Source organism: Nothoprocta perdicaria, unplaced genomic scaffold (genome assembly GCF_003342845.1).
Source record: "Nothoprocta perdicaria isolate Ctin4 unplaced genomic scaffold, notPer1 scaffold_6, whole genome shotgun sequence".
NCBI classification, from domain to species: Eukaryota; Metazoa; Chordata; class Aves; order Tinamiformes; family Tinamidae; genus Nothoprocta; species Nothoprocta perdicaria.
In genome coordinates, this window is record NW_020455865.1 from 8,716,990 (window position 1) to 8,741,448 (window position 24,459).

Consider the following 24,459-nt stretch of genomic DNA (forward strand, 5'->3'; position numbering starts at 1 on the left):
TTCAGAGGCTCTCGGGGCACCAACCCAATGCAGTTTGAAGCAGGAGAGGACGTTTGTCCATCTGTCTGTGAGAGGAAGTGCCCCCTAGCTTTAGCCCAGCCAGAGCCCCTTGAAGAGGGGAGTCTGAGTCCTGGAGCTGCCCAGACCGGGCTCTTGGGCGAGCGTCCAGTGCTGCTACTGAACCAGGTAGGGGCTGCCTGTCCTGCTTGGAGCTTGGCACGCTGTGTTGTGAAAGATGGAAAGAGCTGTGGACTGCTGTTCCTGCAGACCGCAGGGTCTGAGCAGAGCGGGCAGGAGGCTTCTGAAGCGGCCCTTGTAGCGAGGGAAACTTCTCCAGGGTCCCAAATGAGAAAGAGATTCAGCATCAGCTGGTCCGCGGCTCTGCTGAACTACCCTTGGTGTTTTGCAGGGCCGTGCCCGCCGTGGAGGTGGCACTGGGGAACGGGAGCAGCCCCCTTTGGCCCCTAGCAGCAGTGCTCGCTGCTCCCCAGGACAGAGGTGGTGGCGGTTGCACTGCTGGCAAATGCACGTGTCTGTGTGTGCCTGCCCTGTGCAGCAGATTTGGCTAATAATGAAGCTGCCCACAGGATTGCCCCTAAATATCCCAAGCTTATTCCATCCCTAAAAATCCACTTTTCATTTGGGAAGAGGTAGTTTTTTCCTAGCCGGTACCATTCAATTTCTGGTCAAAGCAAACTTCAGCCTGGTGTTTTTATTTGTACATGCTGTATCCCGTTGCCTGGAGTAAATGTCTAAGCTCGTATTTGGATTTGAATACTGAGCCAAAGGCAGAGCCTAATGCTGGCAGACTGAAGTCTCTAACGAAGAACTGTGTTAAATTTTAAAAGAAAGTCATTAACTCCCAAGCCAACGGGCTGAGTGTTCAGTCTGCTGGAGACTCGAGGAGAAACTGCAGGTTAAGGTCAGTGCCCAGGAGATGAAGAGGGAAGTGAAGAAGAATCCCAGCCCTGCCGTGGGGAGCCTGCAGAGACAGGGGCTGTTCCACATGCAACTCCACTGTCTCCTTGGGGCACCCAGTTTAATTTTTAACTTTTTAACACTGGAGCTCTGCTCTTTTGAGACATTTTTCTGTCAGGTTTTCTGCCTCTTCTTTCGTTGCTTCCAGGTCAAAGGCGTGAGCAGGGGACCCCAGTGCTTGGACGTTGCTGGAGCGAGCGGCCGTCCTGCGTGGGACTCATGGAGCAGCAGGGAGAGCCAAGGCTGCCGCGTGAGTGCTTGGGTGAGTCCTGTTTGCAGGGCTGGCCTGTCTCCTGGCTGAAGCGCGAGTTGTAACTGTGCAGGTGCCCAGTTCCCCCGGCTGGGCAGATCCCCGCACTTGGAGGTGGTGAAGGACCCTGTGTCCTGCACGCCCCTCGTGGGGTGTCAGGCCGCCCAGCTCCTGCGGGCTCCTGTGGGCTGGGGCAGGGGGAGGCTCTGCCCTAAGGCCGGGTGCTGTGGACGGGCCTGCCGCCTTTGAGAGCTGGCCTGATGTTCATGGCTGGAGAGCTCTGAGCCCTCTAGGAGGAAGGTGCATGGGACTCCCATGGCCTTGAATCCACACAGTCTCAGAGACTCTCCCTTACTATTATTATTATTATCTTTCCCCTTTCTATTATTATTATCTCCCCTTTCTATCTATCTTTCTTGTTTTCTATTTTTCTAATGGGACCCAAAACTTAGCTAATGGGATTCCTTCCCGAGACCCGTGGCACTGGCTCAGGGAATGTGTGGGAGCTCAGGGTGGCTCCCTGGCTTGCTTCTCTGATGGGGCTGTTTGGTGCCAGACATCCAGTGGGTCAAGATGTGATGTGCTGGTCACGATCCTGCCCCCTAGGAGCTCCACGTGGAATGTGCCCGCAGGAAGCCTGTCTGGGCTCTCTGGGGCTGTGAATGTCTTGGGAGGCCAGAAAAGCCGCGGGCAGCCTTGGCTGCCTGCTAGGCTGGGTCCCCTCGGGGCTCCCGCCGGTTGCCGAGGGTAAGGCTGAGCACCGCAGCCCCAGCGGAGCCGAGCTCTGTCTGGAGCCCTCAGAGAATAATGTCTCGTGAAGGGTCTCCCCTCCCAGCACCCCAATGGGCTGTGATTTACGAGAGCAGAGGTACAATAGGTGTCTTCTGGCCATGATGGTAATTTCTCTGTGCAGTGGGGCTGTGGCATCCTGGAGGTCTGCTGAGTTGGCAACCTGTGCCCCGGTTGTGCCAGGGGCCCCATGGGCACAAACCCCATGAGGCAGCTAGAGGCGATGGTGCCTGTGATGTCCCCTGTGTCCCAGCTCCCTGCGCCTCCACGTGCAGCCCCCGCATTGCCTCAACTCCCCCTTCCCTTTCTGTGGCAGGGACGGGGCAGGGGCGCAGGCTGCCGGAGCGCGGCCCCTCGCCGCCCAAGGGCCAGCGCAGTGCTGTGCAGCCCTCCCTGCCGAGGCGGAGGGAGCCACTGGGAAGCAGGAGGAGGATCAGCGTGTCACGAGTGAAAGGGAGAGGTGAGTGGGGCCGGGGGCACGCGGGGCTGTGCGGCAGGGCCAGGCTGGCGCGCAGGGCTGGGTGCCCATGGGGACGCGCAGTGAGGCCAGGCCAGCGCTCGGGGCCGGTTTCGCCTCTGGCAGCTGGTGCCCAGCACGGTGGCTGTGGCCCTGGCAGCACCCAGCCCGCTCCCTCCCGAGTGCGGGGGGAATGCAGCGGGGTGACGGCGAAGCCCCTTCTGCTGCGCACGCGGCTCTGCTGTTGCTGTTGGGCTGGCCTGGGTCCATCCTGGACCTGTTTCCTGAGCATAAGAGGGGATCTTCCAGAACGGATGAGCATTTCCCTGGAGCTTTTTGCACCTGGCTCTGCTCCTGCAGCACTGGGGAAGGGAGGGCAGCTTGCCGGGCCTCTTTGGCAGCAACCAGCAAGCCGCACACAGAGCCCAGGGGCTGAGCCCTCTCCGGCGGCTCGTCCCCAGCGCAGGGCTGCTGCGGGACTGGGAGGGCCGAGCGCCGGCCGCGTCCCCGCGTGCGGCCAGCCCTGTTTGCTGAGGCAGGTGCGGCCGCCGTTCAAATTCCGCAGGGCCAATGGGAGCCGCGGGGCCGCCGCGCGCGACGGTTGGACACGCGCTCCTGGGAAGGGCGGCCGCGCCGGCCGCCTGGTGCCAGCGGCCGCCGGCATCAACGGCCGCGGGTGCCCGGGGGCAGCGGGGGCTGCGGCTCGCGGCCCGGCCCGCCATGGAGGCCGGCACCGTGCACAGGGTCTCGCTGTGCAGCCGGCAGGCCCGCCCGCTGGGGACCTCCTTCTTCCTCAGCACCTTCGGTAAGCGGGAGCCCAGGCGTGCGCAGGTGGCCAGGGCAGCCGCGAGGTGCCAGGGCCGGGCGGCAGCGCCGAGCTGCTCCCGGAGCTGCCACGCTCGCTGCGGCCTCGCGGGGCCCGCGGGTGCCGGGCAGCAGAGCCACCACGACGGGCTGTGGCGGGTGGGCTTTTGCCCCCGCGAGGGGCACTGGCTGGGGTGGCTCTGTTGAGCAGCCTGGGATTGCAGTCCCTGCTGTGGCCTCCTCTGCTCCTCGTGGGCTCCTGCTGTGGCTGCTTCAGCTTTGCAGGGGACTCCTGGGCTCTGGTGGCCACGAGCCCAACCTGTGTGTAGGTGGCTGTGGTGGCCTTGGCTTGTGCTGCCCTAGCGCTGTCCCTTGGGTTTGGGGCCAGCAGCTGTTGCATTATCTGGGTGTCAGGGACCATCTCCACTCCTCCAGAGTGCTGTGCACGTGGGCTCCTTTTTATTCCCTGGCACAGGGGACCGTTGGGTTCTATGCAGGATTTTCCCTCACTTGATGTTGGCTCTGCCCTGGGCCCTGGCACGGAGCCTGTGGGCCCCTCATCTGGTCTTGGGCAGGTGGGGGCAGCACGGAGGGGCCAAGCAGCATCACGTAGCCCTGGGGGACATGGGAAGTGCTGGGGTCCCTGCGTTGGGCCAGGCATTGCCCTGGCATCCCCGGGGGTTGTGTGTGTGGTTGGGGACACCGCAGCCCCGGGCAGCTGCGGTGCTGCTCCATTGCTGCCTGCCATGGTCCCTCCTGGCCAGGCTGCCCAGACCAGCAGGGACGAGGGACTGGGCTGTGCTGCCTTGGCATGGCGTGCCAGCCCTGGCTGCGGCCCAGGTAGCCGGTCGCTGCTCATGTTTCTTGGCTCTCTGCTCTTGGCCTTTTAGTGTCCAGCTTCTTAAGACCTGGAAGCTGAAGTCCTCCTGTCTGCCTTTCCAGGGGCTGGTGTGTGCCAAATGATGCCAATTTTGCAGTACAAATAATCAAACACGGGCCACGTGTCCTCTTTGCAGCCATGGTTGCCATTGCTGGCTGCACTGCCCACCGGTGGGGACATGTGGCCTTGGGACACAGGGAGCAGCGTGTGGCAAGGCCAGCATGGGCCTCTCGGTGGCGGTGCGCGAGGACAGAGCCTTTGGGCCAACCTGAGGTTGGGAGTGACAAGCAGCTGTAGGTGCCCTCCCGTGTCCCTCTGGGGACTCCCCACCCCGACCACTATGCAGTGCAGATGTCCCCATTGCTGTCCTGGCAGCAGCTTCACTCTGAGCTTTGCAGGTGCTCGGGAGAGTCGGCTGCAAGGGAGCATCATCATCTGCTCCCCACGGGAAGCTGCGGGAGGCTGCGGTCCCGTCTCCTGCATCGCTCCCTCCCTTGGCCTGGTCCCAGTGCTCCCAGTGCGCTGCGCAGCCCTGGCAGCTCCCGGGCCCTGGTCCGTCCTCTGAGCTTCCTCCCCCAAATCGCCCGGCACAAAAGCTCCCTTTCTCCTCCCAGGGCCCGTTCATGACCCGCCTGACTCCTCGTCACGCTCGGTTGGACCGCAGCACTTGGCTTGTGCTGCGAGGGCTGTTAAATGGGAACAGCGGCTGGAGGAGGCCTTTCCCACAGCTCCGAGATGGGTGAGAGCGCAAGGGGGGATGCCGGCTTCAAAAGGCTCGGCTGACTCTCAGGGCAGGATAAAACTGGGGGCAGGATAAAACTTCCCATCATTGCAGATCAAATTTGGGCTTCCACAGAGCTGCTCCCCGACCTGCTGGAGTCCATCGCTCGGCTGTGCCCATTCGCACGTGTGCGTGCACGAGGCCACCTGCATCTGCACACGTACGGGCAGACACACGTGAGCTGGGGAGCTGGCAGCAGGTTTCCTGCCAGGGCTTTCGGGGTTAAAATGAGATGCCAGCTCTCCCGATTGTTTCGGGTTGAACAATCCTGTCGGAAATCCTCCTGAGAAAACCCAGGCCCGCGGGTGTGGCCTTTGCAAAATGCAGCCTGTTTTGTTGGAATTGAAACAATCCTTAGGCATTAGTAAATCATGTTTATCAATGTGTTTAGTTTGGACTGAATGAAACTCTGTAAAGTGCGCAGTGGCGTCTTACCCTGCAATTTGGGACGCCTGGTTTTGGACACTCTGAAGTGGCCATGTGGGTTTTGGATGCTGTATCACCCCTCAGATCTGCCCGCGGTATTTGGGGCACGTGGTCAGGTGCCACATCCTAGCAAAGCCTCTGGGGCAGCGTTTGGAGTCCTCTGCACCCGGGGACTTTGCACCTAGACCCTGGGAGCCGCCTTGGCCAAGGCCTTTCACTGCTCTAGATATTGCACGTGTTTAGGGCCGCCTTGCAAAGCCAGGTCCGGGTGCGCTCGGCTCTCTGCTGCTGGGAATCAGCTGCCGCAGACGGGCCAGGCGGTGCCAAAAAGCACAAGTGGCGCTTGCAGATAAGAGCTGGGAACCCGCGGAGCTGGCAGGGCCCTCTGCAAAGCAGTGGGAACCGCGGGGTGGGCTTGGCGCTGTGTGAGAGCCGGGTTTCGCCCGCGGTGCCGCTCTGGAGCTGCGGAGCCGGGAGCTGAGCAGCCTTCGGCAGCTGCCGTCACCACCGCAGGTGGCCACCAGGCGAAGGACTCCTGGGGATGCGGCACCTCGGCCCTTGCTGCTCTCTGTGCTTTTGCATAAGTGCCCACTGAAATAACGTGATTTCTGTCCAGCGTTGTCATGCAGCACTGAAGGTGCTTGGCGGGTGCCTGGCTCATCCCTTGTTCCCTCTGCACTCCCCGTCCTACCTCCTCGGGCAGCACCGTGTGCTTGGGATGGGCTGAGACTCCTGCAACAGGCTCGGTTTGGGCTGTGATGGCTCTGGAGCAGGCATGGACTGTCCAGGCTGGGCCATGTCCATCTCCATTGTTTCTTCCCTAGCTCCTACATTTTGATTTGATTCTGTTCCTGTTGCCAGGCCATTCCCCACCTGGTCCTGAGAGCCCAGGAGCAGCTTTGGGAACCGCAGGGTTGGAGCTGAAGGCACTGCGGTGGCTTTGGGCTCGAGGTGGGCACATCTGGACCTCAGCCCCGCTCCGGGCTCTGCTCGTGACGATGCTGAACGCGGGGTCCCCTGTGAGCTTGGCGTGCCCGAGCAGCCGGGAGCCTTGGGGGCGCAGGGAGGAGACCTGCGTGCAAACAGGTCCCCCGCGAAAGCAGGAGTGTGCGGTGGTGTGTGTGCAGGCCATCTGCAGCCTGGCCTGCTGTCACCCTCCCCATGGGTGCCCTCCCTGCCCTGCGCGGGAGCCCAGCGAGGTGCTGGAGGCAGCGTCTGAGCGCGCTGCACCCAGGCAAGGGCTAGTCTGCCTTGCAGGGACTTGGTGCTTGGTGCTCCCTGTGCCCCTCGTGGGCTCAGAGCTCGTGCCAGGGCAGCTTCCTGTGTGCTGAGGAAACACCCCTCGTGTTTCCCTGCAATGTTGCTGCATGCAGAGCAGGAGCTTTTCTTTGTAGCAGGAGAAGGTGCTTCCTGCCCACCCCTTCCCTCGTGTCCCTGAGCGATGCCCTCGTGCCCGGCAGCGGGGAGGCAGGACGGGGCTGGCCTGGGCAGGGCTGGGTGCTGGGGGGCTCCTGCAGCGCCGGGCGCGAGGCGCAGACCCCGCTGCTCACGTCTGCGCTCCCCTTGCTTGCAGGGCGGCTGAAGCTCTCGGCGGAGGCGCGGGGCCGCGTGCTGGTGCTGCACGGTGAGTGTCACCCGGCGCGAGCGGCGCGGACGGCAGCACCGCAGCCCCTTCCTCGAGCGCCTCGGGAGGCCTCGAGAGGCGGAGGGCAGTGACCACGGCACAGCCCAACGACCAGGGGTCTCTGGAACTCCTGGGGAGAAAAACATTCTTTAGGAAAGAAACCTCGAAACACTTTTTCCATTCCGAAAGGCCTTTTTTATTGCCCAAACCCATTTACCAGACTTTGCTGGGATTTTCATGTAGTTCAGGTGCTCCCAGACACTGCATCTTTTTTGCTGCTTAAAATACTTAAACAAGTATGCAAAGAGCATTTCCCTGGGCCATTCTGGGGTTGCCCATCCTCAAGCCACAGCCTGTCTCACAGGGCGCAGGAGAGCACTACCGAGAGCCCCTTCCTTCCCCCAGGGGCTCCAGCCCAGCTGTAATTCCCCAAATTGGTGCAGTTCCAGCTGCTCCTGCCAAGCTCTCCAGGCCAAGCCATCCCCTCCGAGGTCAGGCCACCTGTGCGAGGCGACCGGGCTGCGGCACCCAGGCTGCCTGGCCCCTGGTTCCTGCTTTCAGCCCCTTTTTTGTGGCCCCAAGGTCTTAAACCTGGATCTCCAGGGCCGTGCGGGCGCTGCCATGCGGATGCCGCCCCGGGCTCACGCCTGGGCAGCCCAGGGCTTCCCTCTTGGCAGGAGGGAACGTCGCTGTCCGCTGGACGGGCTGCGGTTGGGATGCGGCCGCTGATGTTTAACTGGATGGTACATTTGGCTGCGGGGCAGGGAGCCCGGCGCTGTGTGAAGTCGGGCACATGAAATGCAATTTGCCACGCGGATACTGAAGCGCATCTGCCTCTGACTTCCTGCACAGGCGCCGGTATTTATAGCAGGGGGTTGTTAAAGCCCAACTACACCTCAAATGCTGGTGTGTTGGCAGTGCCTCAGGGCTGGGCTGGAGGGGAGGCACGTGGGGACCCGTGGGGTGGGAGGCTGGTCCGGCCCGCTCGAAGGAGCAGGACATGGAGCGCAGGGAGATGCCTTTGCTGCGAGCTTGGGGCTTAACCCTTTCCTTTTCTTACCAGTCATGGAAGCAAAAGGTCTGTTGGGAAAGGAGAACCGGCCGTGTGACTCCTATGTGAAGGTGAGTTCTCCCGGGGCTCTGCTCTGGGAACATCCTGATGTCCTAGGTTTGGGGGCTGGCTCTGTGTGCCCTGGGCTCCCTGGCTCTTTCTCATCCTCCTCAGTCTCTCGCGTTGAGCAACCTTAGTGTGCAGGGGGATGGCAGATCCCCAGCTGCCAGCCGGGTCCTCTTCTCTGTGTGTCCGTCTCCGTGCTGTGCGCAGGGAGCATCTCCCCTGCACGGAGCAGCCAGCAGCGTTTGTGTGCGTCGACCCCTTGTATTTCTGGTTGTAACTGAAGCGCCTGCTCTTTTCACCTCCTGAAGAACCTTGTAATTTAGTGACTCGACACACGTAGGGTAAAGCGACCCGAAGCAGCCGCTAGCACGGGTTCGGCTGGTCCTTGAGGCTTAGCCACCCGTGCAAGCGGCGGTGCTGGCGTCCCGCTGCGGCGGCAGAGCTGGCAGCTGTGTCCCGGCCCGTTTGCGCCAGCACGACTAACACGCTGCTTCCTTCTCTAAAGATGTCGATCGTGCCGGATGTCAACTGGAAATGCAGGCAGAAGACTAAGACTGTGCCGGACAGCAAGAACCCCGTCTTCCACGAGCACTTTCTTTTGTGAGTATGATGGGGCAGAGCTGGCTCTGGCCCCAACGTGGTTCCCATGGGGCAGGGGAGCGGTGTGGCTGCCGGCCCGAGGCAAAGCCCTTGCGGACAAGACCCTGCGATTGCTTTTGCGTTGTTGTTATCTGTAACAAACACACATCGCGCATGAGCAGCTCCGCTGCTGCGATGAGGAGTGACAGACATTATTCTGCTGTTTCTTATAGTTGAAATGCCGTGAACTTCTGGGCAGAGCTTTGCCGAGGTTCACAAAGCTGCCAGCTTGTGGCGAGGCTCCTGCCTGGGGGGACTTTCTTGCTGGGTGGGAGTTGGGCAGATGCGCTCCTAGACCCTGTGCCTGCAATGATGCAGGGCTTCTGTATGAACGAGGAAGGTGACAGGATTTCCCTCAGCAGCAGCGCGTCCCTGCGTGGTCAAGGAGCTGTAGGGCACGGAGGTTTCGGTGAAGCTTGCCCTAGCTGGCAAACCAGTCTGAGACCTTCGTCCTCACGCCGTAGCTGGTCTGTCACAGGGTGGTTATTTCAGAGCATGAGTTGGGGCTTGTTCTTTGTGCTTGCTCTTTGCTGTCGGGTATGTGTCTTCCTGCATGACTGTTGTCTCCTGGAGCCACCTCAGTGCTGTCCCCAGCACCTGCCCGAGGGAGGTCGCATCCCTCGGCAGCCTTTGGCAGGAAGGAGTGTCCTGCTGTTCAGCGGCTCCAGTCGGACAGGCAGAGCTCCTCGTTATGTAAGAAACACGGAGCTTGCAGCTGCGTTAGTTTTAGTGAATCAATGCACAGTGACTCGTTTGCAAAGGCTGCTATTTGGGGTGACTGCTGCAGTGCTGTGTGCGAGGAGGTGCGTGAGGGGTCTGCGTCCCAAGGGCGGCCGCGCTGAGTGGTGCTGACAGGCTTCCCCTCTACCTGTTACAGCCCGGTGCGAGAGGAGGACGAGCAAAAACGCCTGCTGGTCACAGTGTGGAACCGCGAGAGAGATTCCAGGTAAGGGGCTGCTGGGCTGCACTTTGGTCCGTGCAGGACTGGGCTGGTGTGGTGGCCAAGCTGCCGTGCACCCTGGCCACACCGCGGAAGCCCCGCCGTGCTTGGTCCTGCTGCTGGGGCCGCTGTGTGCGGTGGCTGCGGGCTGGCCGGGACCGCGGCTTGCAGCCCAGGGCTGTCCTGTGCAGCCTGCACGACAACAAACCTGCTCTCGCTGCCCTCTGCTCACGGAGCCGCTGCTCGCTAGCCCTCAACCTGGCCAGCGCTAAAAACCAGCCCTATTTTGTCATTATAAGCTCACATCTTGCAGAGCAGGCAGGCTCCTTGCTGCTCTCCTGGCTGCTACCTGAAGGGAAGGAGACCGGGGCACTAAAGATGTTGCTTCTTGGTGTGAAGCAATTGAGGACAAAGCCCAGAGGCAAGGGGTCTGGCCCTTGGCAAGGTGTCCTGTCTGCTCCAGCATGTGGCTTCTGCCTCTTTGGCAAAGCTGCTGCTCGCATTAGGCCTCCATGGGGCTCTAGGACTCGGGCAGGCTGGAGGTTTTGATGAGCAGGAGGCCTAAGTCTAGCTGCTTCTTGCCCTGGTGGCAGCCAAGCGGTGACCCCGATGCAGCTGCAGATAAAGCCTGGAAAGGAGGGAGACGTGTCCTGGGCTCTGGCAGGGGTGTTTGCGGGGGTCCCGGCGAAGCGTGGCCCGTGGGGAGCTGATGCACAGGCTCAGCAGGCACGTGCTGACCTTCTCCCACTCTCCTCCAGGCAGAGCGAATTGATTGGGTGCATGAGCTTCGGCGTGAAGTCCCTCCTGACGCCGGACAAGGTACCTCCGCACCAGACGTGATGCACAGCACTGGGGCTCTCCTCGAGCCTGGAGATACTGATCATGGGCCAGGGTTCTGAGGAGGTGGTGGGGAAGACACATTGTCCCCTCTGAGGCCATTCCTGGAGGTTACAGTGCCAGGAGGTCTGTGTGCCCGTCTGTGTGATGCTGCTGCTGCCCCAGCCTGGCTGCTGCTTGGTAGTGCAGCTTTCAGCTCTGCTGGATTTGCCTTCCTAAAGAAGCCTGTGGGGCCTGCTACCCTCTTCCAAAATAAAGGGACTGCTAGAGAGGGACGGGGCTCAGACACTCAGGTCAGTGTCTGAGACACCCGAGCAGCAGATGTGTGACTGGAAGGTGCAAAACTCAGCCCTGGGCAGGTGAAGGATCACAGGTGGGACCCCTTTCTTTCTCCCATGGGAATGTGATTCATTGGACCCTTGGGCTTGCTTAAGGGCACTTGGTCCCTCCACCTGTTCCTTTTCCAGGAGGGCATCCTGGGAGCCAAGGCCAGCTCTGTCCCCTTGACTGCTGAGGGGTCCTTACGGGTCCTTGACCACGTGGAAATGGGAAGTGGGAGGAGGGAGCTCCACCATGGCGCACCCGGCATCGCTGATGTTGAATGTCCTCCTTTGGTGTTAAGGCTAGAGCTGGGCACTCCTAGTGGGACTGGTGGCCATTGCAAACCTGATAGAAATTTTGTTGTTGTTGTTTATTTTGGGGGGATCGGCTGGTTTCCTGCGCCATCCCCCTCTTCCCCCAGGAGCTCCTCACCATGGCCGCAGTTGGCACCTCCATGTAGCAGGCAGGAGCTCCGCAGCTCCGGCTCCAAGGGGAGGTGCTCTAGGCCAGGCCTCAGTGTGTGACAGGTCTGCAGAGTCTTTGTGCTCCGGCCCAGGGACCTTCCTGCCCTGGGAGCCTTTGGGTGGCATCGCCAGCCAGAGTTGAAGGGGCTGAAGTCCTCCAGCCTGCCGCGGGTCCAGTGGCTCCCCATGGGGTCAGCACCCGTCGGTAGTGGGGACACTGCTTGATGGTGCTGCCTAGGGGTGAAGCCCACACAGGGCCACAGGTGCCTGCCCCTGCACTGAGCAGCTTCTCCGCCCCTACCCAGGAGATCAGCGGCTGGTACTACCTCCTTGGGGAGGACCTGGGCAGGACCAAGCACCTGAAGGTGGCTACGCGGCGGCTGAAGCAGAGCAGAGGTGCGACCTTGGCAGCATCCCAGGGTACGTTGGCCTAGCTCAGGAGGGGCATTAACCTGGCACTGGCTCATCCTCTGGCCCCCAGTGAGGACTTCTCAGCTCCGTGATGCTCAGTGGGCAGCAGGATATCAGGGGATGGGGGAGATCCTGACCACTTTGGTAGACCCAACACCAGCACCAGGTTCTTCCCTTCACTTTTCTCTCCTGCTTTGCCCTGCTTTGCTTTGTCTGTGGTTCTCCTTGGGGCACCGATTTCAGAGTGATGTCTCTGAGCCCTTCCTGCCTTCCAGCCCTTTGTTTGAGGGTTCATCCTGGGGCTCCAAGGTCTGTGTAGGCGTTTTCTCCTGCCCCAGTCTCCATGCTGGACTGCATGGAGCTGGACGGGCCGGTGCAGAGCAGGGTTAGGCTGAAGGGACTAACCAGCTGCTCCCAGCCTGGATGAAACCTCCCGCTGGCACACAGAGCCTTTCCAGTGCCTGGGCAAGGTGAGGGGACGTGGGAAGTGAGAGGTTCTCAGGCTGATGCGATTCCATCTATCTTGCAGAGCTGGCACTGGGAAGTCAGGGCGCGGTGTGGGAAGGCCGGGACGCCGCAAACATGGAGCAGCTGAAGGTAGGTGTGACAGGGCTGCCACCCACTAGAGATGTGGACGCCAAGCAGGACTGGAAGCCAGCAGGTGGGGAAGCCGCCCCGGAGAGGTTTCGAGCTAGCCAGGGTTGCATGCTATGTCCATCTCCTTAGCAAAACCACAACTTTTTAAAGCAATTAATAATGCCAGTCAGGTGCCAGTTAGAGTGGGCAATGCAGGGAGTGACCCCTCGTTTGCTCCATGCTGCACCACGTCTCTGCGGTCGGGCTGTGTCTGCTGCCCTCCTCCCCGCGGAGCTGCCTGCTCGGGAGGGGAAAACCCACGGCGGAGCCTCGCTGATTGATGGGAAAGGCGAGGGTGGGAAACGGGAACGCAAATACAAGACCCGTGTCGGAAATTGGGCTCAACAGGCCCTGTGATTTATCTGTGCCGAATTCCGCTTTGCTGCTTCCCTCGGCTGCGTTTTTGGTTATTTGTTTGAAAGCGCACGGCGGAGCAAGACAAACAAAGCTGGCGCCCTGCTCCCTCCCTTCCTCTCCGGCCGTCGCCACGGACTTGAAAGATGGTGCCTGGGAAGGAAGGCTGCTCCTGGCCGGGGCTGGCGGCGGCCCGGGACACGGCGGCCGGAGCGGCGTCTCCGCCGGCCCCCCACACTGCAGGGGCTCCCAGGGGGGCTGGGGCTCTGCATCCTCCTGCTCCAGCCTCGCTTCAGTGGCTGTGCTGACAAATGCAAGGACATTAAGCCTGTGTTATCCCTGTGGAGGAGTGTGGAACGGGCATTTCTGCTCCTTTCCAGTGTGTTCTCCAAGGGGGTGCATGGGGCAAAGACTGCCCAAGGACCGCTCTGGAACCCAGCCCTGCTGCTGGCTGAGTTAAAAGTTTCTCCGTCTTTCATTGCGGGATTAAACCACGGGGCAAATTAGACTGACCCCTAAGCTCCCTCCTCTGTGACTCCCTGCACACAAAGCACCGGGACGTGTTTATCTCAGGGTCTGTGTTTCAAAAACAACCTCTTCTTTATTTGATTGATTGATTGATTTTAAACTCTCTCATCTTCCAACGTGCAAAGAGTGTGCGAGGTATTTTCAGTGAAGCGCGGTGTCGCCGGTGCCTGTGCCCGCGGCTCGAGCGGCCTCGGCGTGTTTGTGAGAACCGTCGCAATAACAAAGCGCTCCGTGCTGCCCAAGAACGCCGCGGGAACAAAAGCCACGTCGACCCCGAGGGGACGAGGGAATACTAAAGAGTTGACAGGAATTTTAATATAAAAACTCTCTCTCTTCCTTGTCACTTAGGGTTCTCAGGAAGCCCTCTGGCTTATCGTAGAGCGGCACGCCGTGCAGGCAGGGGCCGGGGAGGTGAGAGGTGGCTTCCTGCCATTCTTCTCCCGAGCTGGGTTCCCATGGGCGGTCATGCCAGTTTTGCTGGCGTTTTGTTCCACGCTGCTGTGAGCCGAGGAGGTCGGGATCGCCGCTGCCACCACTGCTGCTGCTGCAGGGGCTGCGTTTTCATGGGCTCGCCGCGAGTTTAGGGTTGTGCAGCCATGAACCGCTTCAATGGCCTCTGCAAGGTGTGCTCGGAGCCGCGATACAGACAGGTCTGTGCCAGCGGTGCCGCCGGAGCGGGGGGGAAGCCCTGTGGGGACGCGAGCCGAGAGCATCCCCGAGCTTCATCCTTCTTTTGGGGGCTGTTCTTGCCTGCTCTTACTGCAGTGTGGGATTTGCTAGGAAGGTTTTGCAATGAATAATTTGGGGAATCTATGGAAAATGCCTGTGGATAGGCACCGCTCAGCTCTGCCTGCTGCTGGAGTGTGCAAGAGGGGCGAGACAGAGACAGTTGCTGTGTAACTCGGGCTGGGGCTGCAGCAGTGCTGAGCTGAGAGGTTTTGTCTCAATTTACTGCTCATTTGGGCAGAGCCAGGCACAGCAGGGCCACTGAGCCTCTGCCAGCTTGCTGCTATCTCGCTCTTTTTTTTTTTTTTTTTAATTGCTTTGGCGTGTGTTTGGGAATCGAGTGTTGCTTGAAGCCGGTTACATCCGACAGCGGCTTGAGCGGCGTCGCTGCGCTCCGCGAATCCAGCGCCGTTCCCTGGGGCCCGCGCAGAAGCCCCTCACTCGCTTTGCTTTTTCCCAGCATCCTGCACTTGGAACGCCGAGGTCCCGTGTGGCTGGGATGAGGCTCCCGGCTCCCCATCAGCTCTCCTCTGTGTTCCTGTGCTTGAGTCCCGCTTCGTGTGAAGCTGCATCAGGGGCCAGTGTACACCAGAAACTGGGAACTGCGCAAGAAAACAGCTTGATTAAGAACACTGACTCCTTATCAGGGCTGCAGACACGGGGCAGTGCGGGAACGCTGCTCTGCTCGCACTAATGACAGCAGATGTGATCTGAGTTTTAGATGTGTGCAATTCTCCAATGTGGAGAATTCAGTTCTCCAGTGTGGAATCTCTTCTGCTCCTTTCTCCTGTGATGGGGGCATGTGGAGCCTGACCCCACCACGGTGCTGCAGTCCCACACCTTCCTGTTGCCCACTTCTAAGCTCATCTCTATGTTTCTTATTTAGCACTGTGGCAAAAAACGATGCTCAGGCCCCTGTTCAGGGCTCCAGCAGCACGAGCCGAGTTGTGCAGCGCCAGCAATGGGTAGCTGGTTAGTTAGTGACACAGGGAATGTGTCTCTGTTGGTGATGGACACGAGCCAGCCCAGGAGGAGCTGGGATCTCTCTTGGCGCACGGGGAGAGCTTTGGCTTGAGAAGTGAATGCAGAGCCTCCGTTCCAGAGGCACCCTGAGCTGGACCATCAGGTGCCGATGGTGACGCTCTTGCAGGACTCGGATGCCCCGTGCTTGTAATTTAGCAAGGCATGGGCTTGCTAAAGGGGCAGAGCCACAAGTTGTCTGTTAAGGATTCATCAAAGTCGAGAGAGAAAAAGTACTCAGTATAGTGGGATGGACCTGCTTTCTGATCCCGCTAGGGAGAAAGCACTTCTCTTTTGAAGCCTGTTGTTGCATGTTGAGGATGCAAGCAGGGAAAAGGTGCAGAGGAACGGGAGTTTGCTGGCTTTGCCCTCCGCTGCAAGAGTTTGGAGTGAGTTCTTGGCTGCCTCCTTCTCTCCTCTCTGGCTGCCTATTCTCAAAAATAATATAGGTCAGATGTTGGATTTTGCTTTTGCCTTTCAGTAAAACAGGGAACTTGGCAGATGTCTTGGGGATAATAAGGTATTCACAGGAACAGTCATGCTGAGCTCCTGCTGGAAGCCAAATTGAAAAAATAAATCTTGTTTTATTAATAAGCCCGTTGCTTTGCGAGTCGGGAAGAGATGAGCCTAATGAAACGACATCCGTCCCACCAAGGCCGTGGTGGGAAGGCGGGCTCGCCGCGAGCGCGGGGCCCGCGCAGCCCCTGCGGCACCGCAGCCCCAGGAGAGCGGCGCGCTCGCCCTCCCGCTTCCCGCTGCTGCTGTTTGTGTGTTGCGCGGGTGGGAAGGAAGCGTGCGAGTGCCCTGCTTGGAGCAGCTGCGCTAGAAATCACCGCTGGAGCCAGCGCGCCGCGTTCCTCTTCCAGCTCCTGACAGAGCCTCCCCTCATGGACAGGAGTTGAGAGCAGGGACTTGGATGCTCTCAGTGAGCACTCGCTGTGTGACATCCCTGCCTGATCCTCGGGCATCATTTCATGCAGTTTAAGGCCACTTCCATCCCCTTGGGCTGCAGCTCAGGAGGGCCTGGCTGCCCTTGCAAAGCAATGGCGTTCGTCACAACGGCTGCCCTGGGCCGCTGGATGCGCCGGTGACACCGGTGACGGCACGATGCTCGCTGCTCCCCCTGACCCGGCTTTGCTGGTAACGGGTTGTCTCCGGGGTCCACTTTCAGATCACAATCCCTCGAGGGAGCGATGGCTTCGGCTTCACGATCTGCTGCGACTCCCCGGTCCGCGTGCAGGCGGTGGACTCTGGTAAGAGATGAGATCGCTTTTATCCCTCTTCATTTGAATGAGACTTTGCTGTTCCTCTTTGCTTGCTTGAGTTAGATGGTGCTTCAGAAGCTCCCGTGCTTTGCAGGAACCCACTTACCTCTGAGTAATTATCTCCAGATGACTTCTCTGTTGTCCTAATGAGGAACAGAGGCCACTGGACCAGCTCTGGTTTGCTATTTTCGCTGTGTGCAGTAATTTGCAGAGTTTTTCTTCCCTCTCTAGTTTGAGAAGCATCTGGCCAGCCAGGAGACCTGGAGAAAGTGTGTTATAGAAAGGGAGCAGGATCGTCGGAGCCCTCAGTGTTGCCAGGGCCTGAGCAGCTCCTCTTGGACCCCCAAGGCCCAGGATGTGCTCAGCATCTCTGTCGTCCCCCGGCTCTCCCAGCTGCACACCAGGAGAGGCAGAATGCCCACTTTGAGCTGTTGGCAGTGGAACACAGCAGGGAGCTGTGTCTCTGTAGCTGCTGGCCACAGGCCAGAAGCAGAGACCCATCTGTTTGCTTTTTGACAGAGAAATCATGCATTCCTGAACATTTCCCCAGGAAGTTTCTTTTCTAGATGTAAATTTTTTTCCACCTAGAAAATAATATTTGGGATGCATGTTTTTTGGCTCTGAGTTCCAGCGAGTCCATTATCACTGAAACACAGCAGTATTTCTGTTATCTCTTATGTGAGGAAATAGTTTACAGGTTTGCATGACAAGCGCTGGTCCTGGGGAGAGGTGCTGATAACATTTGATCTCTCAGGACACTTTGTCGGCCTCATCACCAGCTGCCCAGGACACCTCTGCAGTCCCTTCAGACACAGAAGGCGACCAGACCTTGTGATGAGGAAGGGGGACCTCTGCATGGCAGTCATGCAATAAGTGACTGGCTGGAGTGTGTAGGCTGCACACCTCTGGTCCAATGCAGCTCTGATAAACCCAAGCATTTGAGACCGGTGAGCCAGCCACGGAAAGAAAGTCAGATAAAAAAAGCATTTTTGAGGTCTTTTAACTTCCCTTTGTGCTTTCGCATTGATATGTCACCCTTTCAAGTTTTTCTCTAAAAGTAGAAAACGGAAGATTTGATTAGCTGACGTCCATAGGCTGCTGCCTTGTAGGTGCCTAGTTACGTAGAGGGAAAGCGCAAGCTCTGCGCACTTGTCCAGTGGGGCCAGTGGGGTCCTGTGTGGAAGAGAGGGCTCAGAGCGTGAACTGGCTTCACAGCGGCTCAGCTCGGGGCACAGGCACAGACTGTAGCCTCCCGTGCATGGAGAGAAGCTGCATCTCCTCCGGGAAGCTTCATAGGGGTGTCCTCAGGGAGCTCTGTGAGGTGTTGCTGTCTGCTGAGCTTTCTGGGCAGCCCTCTGCAGTCATCGTGTGCTTGGTTTTGCTACGGCTTAGAGCAAAGCTTGGCAGAAGAAGCTGCTCGTTCTCTCAGCTGTGTCCTCCCACTGGCAGACCCAAAGAGAAGGCTATTTGCTGCCGTCCTGCCAAATTCATTACCTGCAAGTTTCTGATATCCCAGCAGAGAGGTGGTGAAAGTATCCCTGTCCCAACAGCAGGACGAGGAGGCTCCTAGTTGTGTCCAGGTCCAGGAGTACAGAAAGCCCTCTGAGCTTTCCTTGTGCTGGAGGGGTTTGTGATAGCTCTGAGATCAATTTATGATTTTTCCAGGCAATGTGTGTACATGTTGGAGGATGAAGTTCAGGAACAACTGGCTCTGCTTCATTTTAGGAAGCTGCTTTATATCCAAGAGAGATTAACATGTGTATGAAAGAGAAACTGTTTCAGAATCCACCTGGACAAATTCCCTGGAAAGGGAATGCAGTGCATGGGCATATGTGAGGGTGTCCCACAGATGGTGTTGGCTGTGCCAGCTGCTCTCCTTTATGGCCCTGGGCTGATGACTCGGTGTGAACATGGCTGTGCTTTGCCCAAGGACTGCAGGAGAAACCTGCAAGTGCCTGACAGGAACGGTTATGATGCTGATTCTCCCAGAATGAAAATGGAGAAACTGCCTTCAGATGTGGAAGAGCTTCGTGAAGAGGGTTCTGGTTTGTTCAGCAGGTGTAATGTGCTCTGAGCAAGCTGCCTCTTTTGGTGGAGAGCTGTCAGGCTCCTGAAAGACAGAGTGGAACAGACCTTCACTCCGGATGAGGCATTTCACTGCTGTAACGATCATGAATGTGTGCTCAACCCTGTGCTGACTTTATCAGCAAGGGTGGAAGGGCAGCAGGTCCTATGTGCCAAAAATGGAGATCTGAAAGTTGAGCAAGTGAGAAGAGTTGGGTTTGGTGGGTGGTAGATGCAGAAGCCAGGGTGATCTGGGGGTCCCGCGGGTAAGGAAGGATGAGGAACATGAATCAGTATGGTATCCATCAGGGAGAGAAGAATGAACCACAGGGAAAGAGCACTGCTCTGTGTGGGGCTCAGTAAGTGCAGAAGAAAGAGGACTTGAGGAGGACAAGGTGTGGGGTGGTGAGCGCAGCTGAATAGGGTTGGAAAACCATGTGACTCAAGCTGTGACTGGATGCTCTTTCAGTGTCACAGAATCACAGAGTATTCAAGGTTGGAAGGTACCTCTAGAGACCATATAGTCCAATCTTCCCACTCAAGCAGGCACACCTAGAGCATGTGGCACAGGGTGGCATCCAGGTGGGTTTTGAAGGCCTCCAGAGAAGGAGACTCCACAACCTCCCTGGGCAGCCTGTTCCGCTGCTCTGTCACCCTCACAGTAAAGAAGTTCCTCCTCCCCTGCAGACGGAACCTCCTGTGTTTCAACTTATGCCCGTTACCCCTTTGGGTAATGGGACACTCCTATGGGTAGGAGTGTCTCCTACCCACAGATTCTTCTGCAGTGCTTTCAGCTCTCCGCCCGGTAGGTGACTGCTGCTCAACTCTTCTCTTCATTAGGTGGCCCAGCAGAGAAGGCCGGTCTGCAGCAGCTGGACACAGTGCTGCAGCTGAACGAGCGCCCTGTTGAACACTGGAAGTGTGTGGAGCTGGCACACGAAATCCGGTGGGTCCTCACCCAAAGGCAGCCTTGGGACCTCCTCCAAAGAGAGCGCAAGGGCAGTTGGAATCACTTGCAGGTCCACGTGGCCCCTCCTTGGATATGGCAGGAGGGAAAGGGGTCCAGCCACACAGGACATGGGGCTTGGAAGGGATGTCCAAGGGGCTATGACAGAAAGGCCTCCTTAGATAACCCGGGAATGGGCTTGAGTGGTCTCGGAAGAGTTGTGGCACTATGTGGAGGCAAGTGGAGCGTAGGGCAGGGATTTGAGCTTTCCGGGGGTACAAGAGGAGTCTTAGGCTGCTCAAGTCAGGGAGACGTGTCCAGGGTGGTTGCAGAGAAACTGCCAGGTTAAACAAAGTTTGAGTCTCAGAGGGGTTTAGCAAGGAGTGTGTCTTCTAGCCGTGGGTAAGGGTTTTTGGAAGGACAGCTCTATAAAGTGGTGTGGAAGAGCACCTCTGCACAGAGCTCAGGGAGTTTGCAGGAGCTCTGGGCAGCTGGCAGTGCTCTGAGTAGCTGCAGGAAGGGGAAGGCTCCAGGGTACTTCACCCCTGCTGTTCCAGCTCTGACTTGCCCCGTGACATCCCTTTCAGGAACTGTCCCACTGAGATCATCCTCCTGGTGTGGAGGCTCGTCCCACAGGTCAGGTCATCAGGACACGAAGGCATGATCCGGAGATCGTCCTGCAAGTCTGCCTATGACCTCCAGTCACCACCCAACAAGCGGGAGAAGAACGGCGCCGTGCCCCCGCGGCCGGAGCAGCGCCGCAGCTGCCACGTCCTCTATGACAGGAGCGACGGGCTCGTGCTGAATGGCTGGGAGAGGTACACGGAGATCGGCAAGCTGGGCCAGAACACCATGCCACCCCTGTCACGGGTACCCTCTACTGGGGACAAGAACTACATCATCTTAGCGCCTTTGAACCCGGGCAGCCAGGTATGGCTGCTTTTGAGCACCATGCTCAGGTTACTGCACCTAATTCTTGGCTGTGCTTGCTGAGTCTTCTCCTAACCTGTGCTTCGGTCTTACCAAGCAGCATCTCAGGCCATGTTTCCAAGGCAGAGCTGTGTCCCCAGGGGGACCTTTTACTGTCCTCCTAAAGTGGTAATCCCTGGGACTGCAGAGCTGAGAATGCCTTTCCGGTGATTGCTCAAGTGGTGAGAGCAGGGGAAACGTTTCCACTGTATAAGCCACAGTACAAGTCATTGCTCTCATTTTCTGGTTGTAATTGGGGGAAAAAAAAAAAAGATTTTCACCTCTCTCTGTAGTGATCTGGGTTTGTTGGGTTTGACTTGCTGAAATTTGTTGTCAGGTTGTTTTAAAGTCCATCCAGAGCCCACTTAAGGTGACTGTGTCCTTTGTGCGTTGTGTCTTACAGCTGCTGAGGCCTGTCTATCAAGACGACAACGCTACTGTGGGTAAGTGGAGTCACTGGATTCCTCTGTTCTGTGCAAGAAAGGCACTCTGGAATGGCACTGGTGCTGCTGAATGAGGAGCGGTGTCCAGTGAGTCCTGGTTGGGTCCTGACACGTGTCTTTGCACAGTGGTCTTATTTCACATCTTGTCAAAGATGATGCTTGCCCTTCTCTTGCAACAGCCTCTGAGATTGTGGACAGGCAGCTCTAAGCATGGACGTGTTGTACGCACATCCCTGGCTGTGTACGTGGGCCTTGGCGTGTTTCCCTTCCTACGCAGGACGTGGTGCCGGAGGGGCTGGTGTCCCAATCCCTTGCTGCGAGGCCCAGTCTCTCCTGGGCTGGTTATGGGAGCAAGGTTTCCAGCCAGGCTTTGTGCACTGACTGTCATGGTGGGGAGATGTCCAGATGAGGCCAAGTGTGGGGCTGGCAAAGCTGTGGTGGGGACCTTGGCGGCGTGAGCAGCATGTGTCCTAGGCCAAAATGGCTTCGAGGCTCACGCTCTGCAGCCAAAATAATTTCCCTAAGCTGAGATTCAGGGGGTGTTTTGTATCATGGATAGTTGCAGCTCTTTCCTGCTGTTTGCAGATCTTGTGAGAAGGCGGGCTGAGCCGCAGGGACTATTTCTTACCACAGGGTGGAATTTGAAAGACTTGGGCTTCTTCCCATAGCAATTTCTTAATGATTATTTTGAATGTGTTTAATATTAAGTCTTTAGAGACAAGGTGATGCTAGTTAACGTGACACTTGATTAAATAAGGCAGTACGGAGCTAGGCACCAGTGATGCTGTGTCAGGGATGGAAGCTTCGAGCAGCCTGGTTGCACTTCTGCACCAGAGCATACAAAATGGAGCGTGTGGAGGTGATGAATTCCTCAAATGAAATGAGGTGATATAAGGATAAGAGAAGAAGTAGATCCTGAGCCACCCAAATAGATTGTACCTGACAGATTGTATCTGTCCTGTGTTGAGCTGTTTCTTGTGCTTTGATTTTTATCTGGCAGTGCAACCATGAGAAAAGGAAAGGAGAAAATGTCATAATTATTGCACTTGGAGGTGGAAACAACCTGTTAGGTCACGAGGGCCACCCCTCTGACCAGGGCAGGCTGTAAAACCAGCAGTAAACAGCGGGTCCCGACTGCCAACACAGCACGGTCTGGCTCTGCTGGCGTTTATCTGAAAGTAAACAGGCCACTTCCTAATAGTTAATGGAGTATGTAATGTTGGGTAGGCTCCTGTATTTGCTTTGGACCAGACCCTATCTCTTCTGAACCATGGTCCCAAGTGTTTTGGCCCATTTCTGTTCAGGAAGCTTATGGTTATCCATTAAGGTGCGAAGGCAGAAGCCTCCGTGCTGGGAACACCGTGGAGGGAACGGAGATGCCCGGGGCTGGGAGGGAGGGATGCCCGGGGGTCTCTGCTGGGCATCCCTCTAGCAGAGACGCTGCGGGAGGGTCTTCCTGAGACCTTCCTGCTGGTGAGGTCCTGGGCTCATATCCAGCTTCTCGCTTGGAAGTGTTAAAATCCAAGCCACGGGCTTTGGAAAGCTTTGCTTGCTGCAGCAGGCCTGGTTTGGTTCATCACCTTTGAGAGGGAAGTGATGAGATTTATTTTATTTTTTCATTTGACCTTTCTGAAAAAACAAGCAAACAAAAAGGTATAAATTTTTGTTTAGAGAAACATTCAGTTCCCTTTGAAGTTGTGCTGCTTGTGGGTTTGAGCAGTGCCCAGTGGCGGATTGTGTGGGGTGAAGGGCTCCTGGGGACCTGACACCTGTCCCATCTTCTGCCCCAGCGTGGGAGGTGATGAGTGATGTTCTTCTGGTCTCAGTGTCCCTGTGGCAGCCTACCAACCTCCCCTGAGCTGCTGCTTGTTTGAATTCAGCTGTGACAACCAGGGCCGGGCAGAATTGGACACAGGGTCGCTAACAGGTCATTAGAGAACACCAAGGCCCTTGGGCCCCATGGATCTCATGTTAATAATAGGAAATATTTTGCAGCTGCTCCCTGCTCGACAACCTTGTTGGGCTGGGACGTCTGAGAACAGAGCAGGCAGCGTCCTGGCAGCTCCTCTCCAGCTCTACCACTGATAATCCGGGCACTGAAAACAAGTTGGAGATGCTGGGTCAAGTCTGACCCACCAGCTGATGTCACCAGGGGTGGGGACAGTGTAGAGCAGCGGGCCTGGGGCAGCCGCGGGGGCTGCGGCTGGTTTGCTGGGAGATGCCACAGCTTTGCTCGACCAGCCCAAAGGAAGGCTGCCCTGTACGTGCTTTGGGGTAGGGCTGGCAGCTTGTGGCTGCAAAGGGGGGCAGAGACGGAAAAAAAGCAGTCGGGCAGCTCAGGCCGTTTCCAGCAGTGAAAGGCAGTGCTGCAAATCAGTGGTCACCGTGTGCCAGCCTTAGGCGAAATGAGGTCATCTTTTATAAATACATCCCCACGCCTGCGTAGCCATCGCATCCCTGAGAGTGATCTGGGAAGGCATGGATTGGTACTGTGCTTAGGACCTTATTTATTGCCTCTGCCCCTTTCTCTGCTATCTCCAGTCTCAGTATCTTCTAAAAGCTATGATTAAAAAGCAAAATTTCTTTCCTATGATGTGAAATTTTTGCCCTTTCTCTACTCCCATCCCCAGAATGAGCAAGTCCATTCCAGAGTAGACTTCTTTCACTATTTCCCCTGTTCCCTGCTCCTTAATGGCTTTTTTTTTTCTTTTTTTTTTTTTTTTCCCCCCTCTCCCCATGGGCAGGGGAAGGTTCACAGTTCAGTAGCACAGGCAGGTGTTTCCCTGAGGCTGGAAACCACCCTGCTGCAAGATGTGATTCAGGAATGGTCATTTAAGGACATGCTTAGGGCTGTTCTGTATTTCTTGCTTTCAGTTCTTTTTCCAGGGCCTTACTTAGGGACATGCATATATAGCAGTGCCGCGTCTCCTTCTCCAAAGTACTGCATTCATGTGTTGGACAGAAGGCAGCACATGCCCTAAATAGAGGATCATGTGCTTGATTGTGCAGAAAAGCTCATGGGATATCTCATTTTGTGTGAGGGAAAATGAAGTCAGTGCTGTTATTTAGTTAATCCCTGGAATCTTTGATAGTGCAGTGACAAATATCCCCGTGGCTCTCGGTTCCTGTTATTCCCCTCAGGCTTTGTGCTAGCAGGAGCAGAGCCAGCAGCAGCTCTGTGGGACCTCTGCTCTCATTCTGTTTCTTTCTCTTCCCTCTGTTGGTCCAGGAAATGCATGCAAGGGGAAATCACACGTGGGGTCTGGGAGAAAATCCAGGCTGATGAAGACTGTTCAGACGATGAAGAGCTACGGGAACTACCAGAACTGCACCATCGTGCGGCCGCACGTGCCGCACTCCTACGGCACATACGTGACGCTGGCTCCCAAGGTGCTGGTGTTCCCCATCTTCGTGCAGGTGAGCACAGCTGCAACTGAGGTGTCAAGGATGCCAATGGTGCCCAGCTTGCACCAGAGCTTGCTGCCCTAGGTAGGGTCTGTGCTGTCGTGCAAAGCACGTGTATTCTCCACCAGGGTATTACTCTGAATGCACAGATTGGGTACTTTCTCTTAGAAATCTATATCCTGCCCTAGAGGTGGTCTCTTGGACTTTTTCCTTTAAGCTTTCCAAATCTGACTTTGGCTGCCTGGGCCGGGACAAGGTATCCCAGCTGCTGGGTTTCAGCAACCAGCTTTGCAGAGCTGAAGATTAATGTAGTTTCATCCTGTGGGTTCTGGGTGCCATTAATCATAGTGTGTGAACAGGGGTTTTATAAACTTGCTGCTAGTCA

At 57.3% G+C, this 24,459-nt stretch overlaps 2 protein-coding genes across 2 annotated transcripts in view; both read left to right on the forward strand.

Moving 5' to 3' along the window:
* The first annotated feature begins 8,051 nt into the window (after positions 1-8,051).
* Positions 8,052-11,741, forward strand: LOC112956127 (regulator of G-protein signaling 3-like). Its single transcript, XM_026049633.1, has 5 exons — positions 8,052-8,111; positions 8,612-8,706; positions 9,623-9,691; positions 10,444-10,504; positions 11,613-11,741. The coding sequence occupies exons 1-5, from the start codon at positions 8,055-8,057 to the stop codon at positions 11,739-11,741; spliced, it is 411 nt and encodes a 136-aa protein (XP_025905418.1). The 5' UTR covers positions 8,052-8,054.
* A 550-nt stretch (positions 11,742-12,291) lies between these two features.
* Positions 12,292-24,459, forward strand: part of RGS3 (regulator of G protein signaling 3) — a 54,952-nt gene continuing 42,784 nt past the window's right edge. The window contains exons 1-6 of the mRNA XM_026049388.1: positions 12,292-12,315; positions 16,154-16,235; positions 19,152-19,257; positions 19,845-20,187; positions 20,630-20,669; positions 23,899-24,086. Coding sequence (XP_025905173.1) covers positions 12,301-12,315; positions 16,154-16,235; positions 19,152-19,257; positions 19,845-20,187; positions 20,630-20,669; positions 23,899-24,086 — 774 coding nt within the window. The 5' untranslated portion in view covers positions 12,292-12,300. The remainder of the gene's footprint in view (positions 12,316-16,153; positions 16,236-19,151; positions 19,258-19,844; positions 20,188-20,629; positions 20,670-23,898; positions 24,087-24,459) is intronic.

Bases quoted from the DNA above. Each gene is read 5' to 3' on its own strand.
- LOC112956127 (XM_026049633.1), top strand. From the start codon at position 8,055: ATGGAAGCAAAAGGTCTGTTGGGAAAGGAGAACCGGCCGTGTGACTCC. The intron at 8,112-8,611 runs GTGAGTTCTCCC...CCTTCTCTAAAG, and splicing joins CGTGTGACTCCTATGTGAAG to ATGTCGATCGTGCCGGATGT. The intron at 9,692-10,443 runs GTAAGGGGCTGC...ACTCTCCTCCAG, and splicing joins AACCGCGAGAGAGATTCCAG to GCAGAGCGAATTGATTGGGT.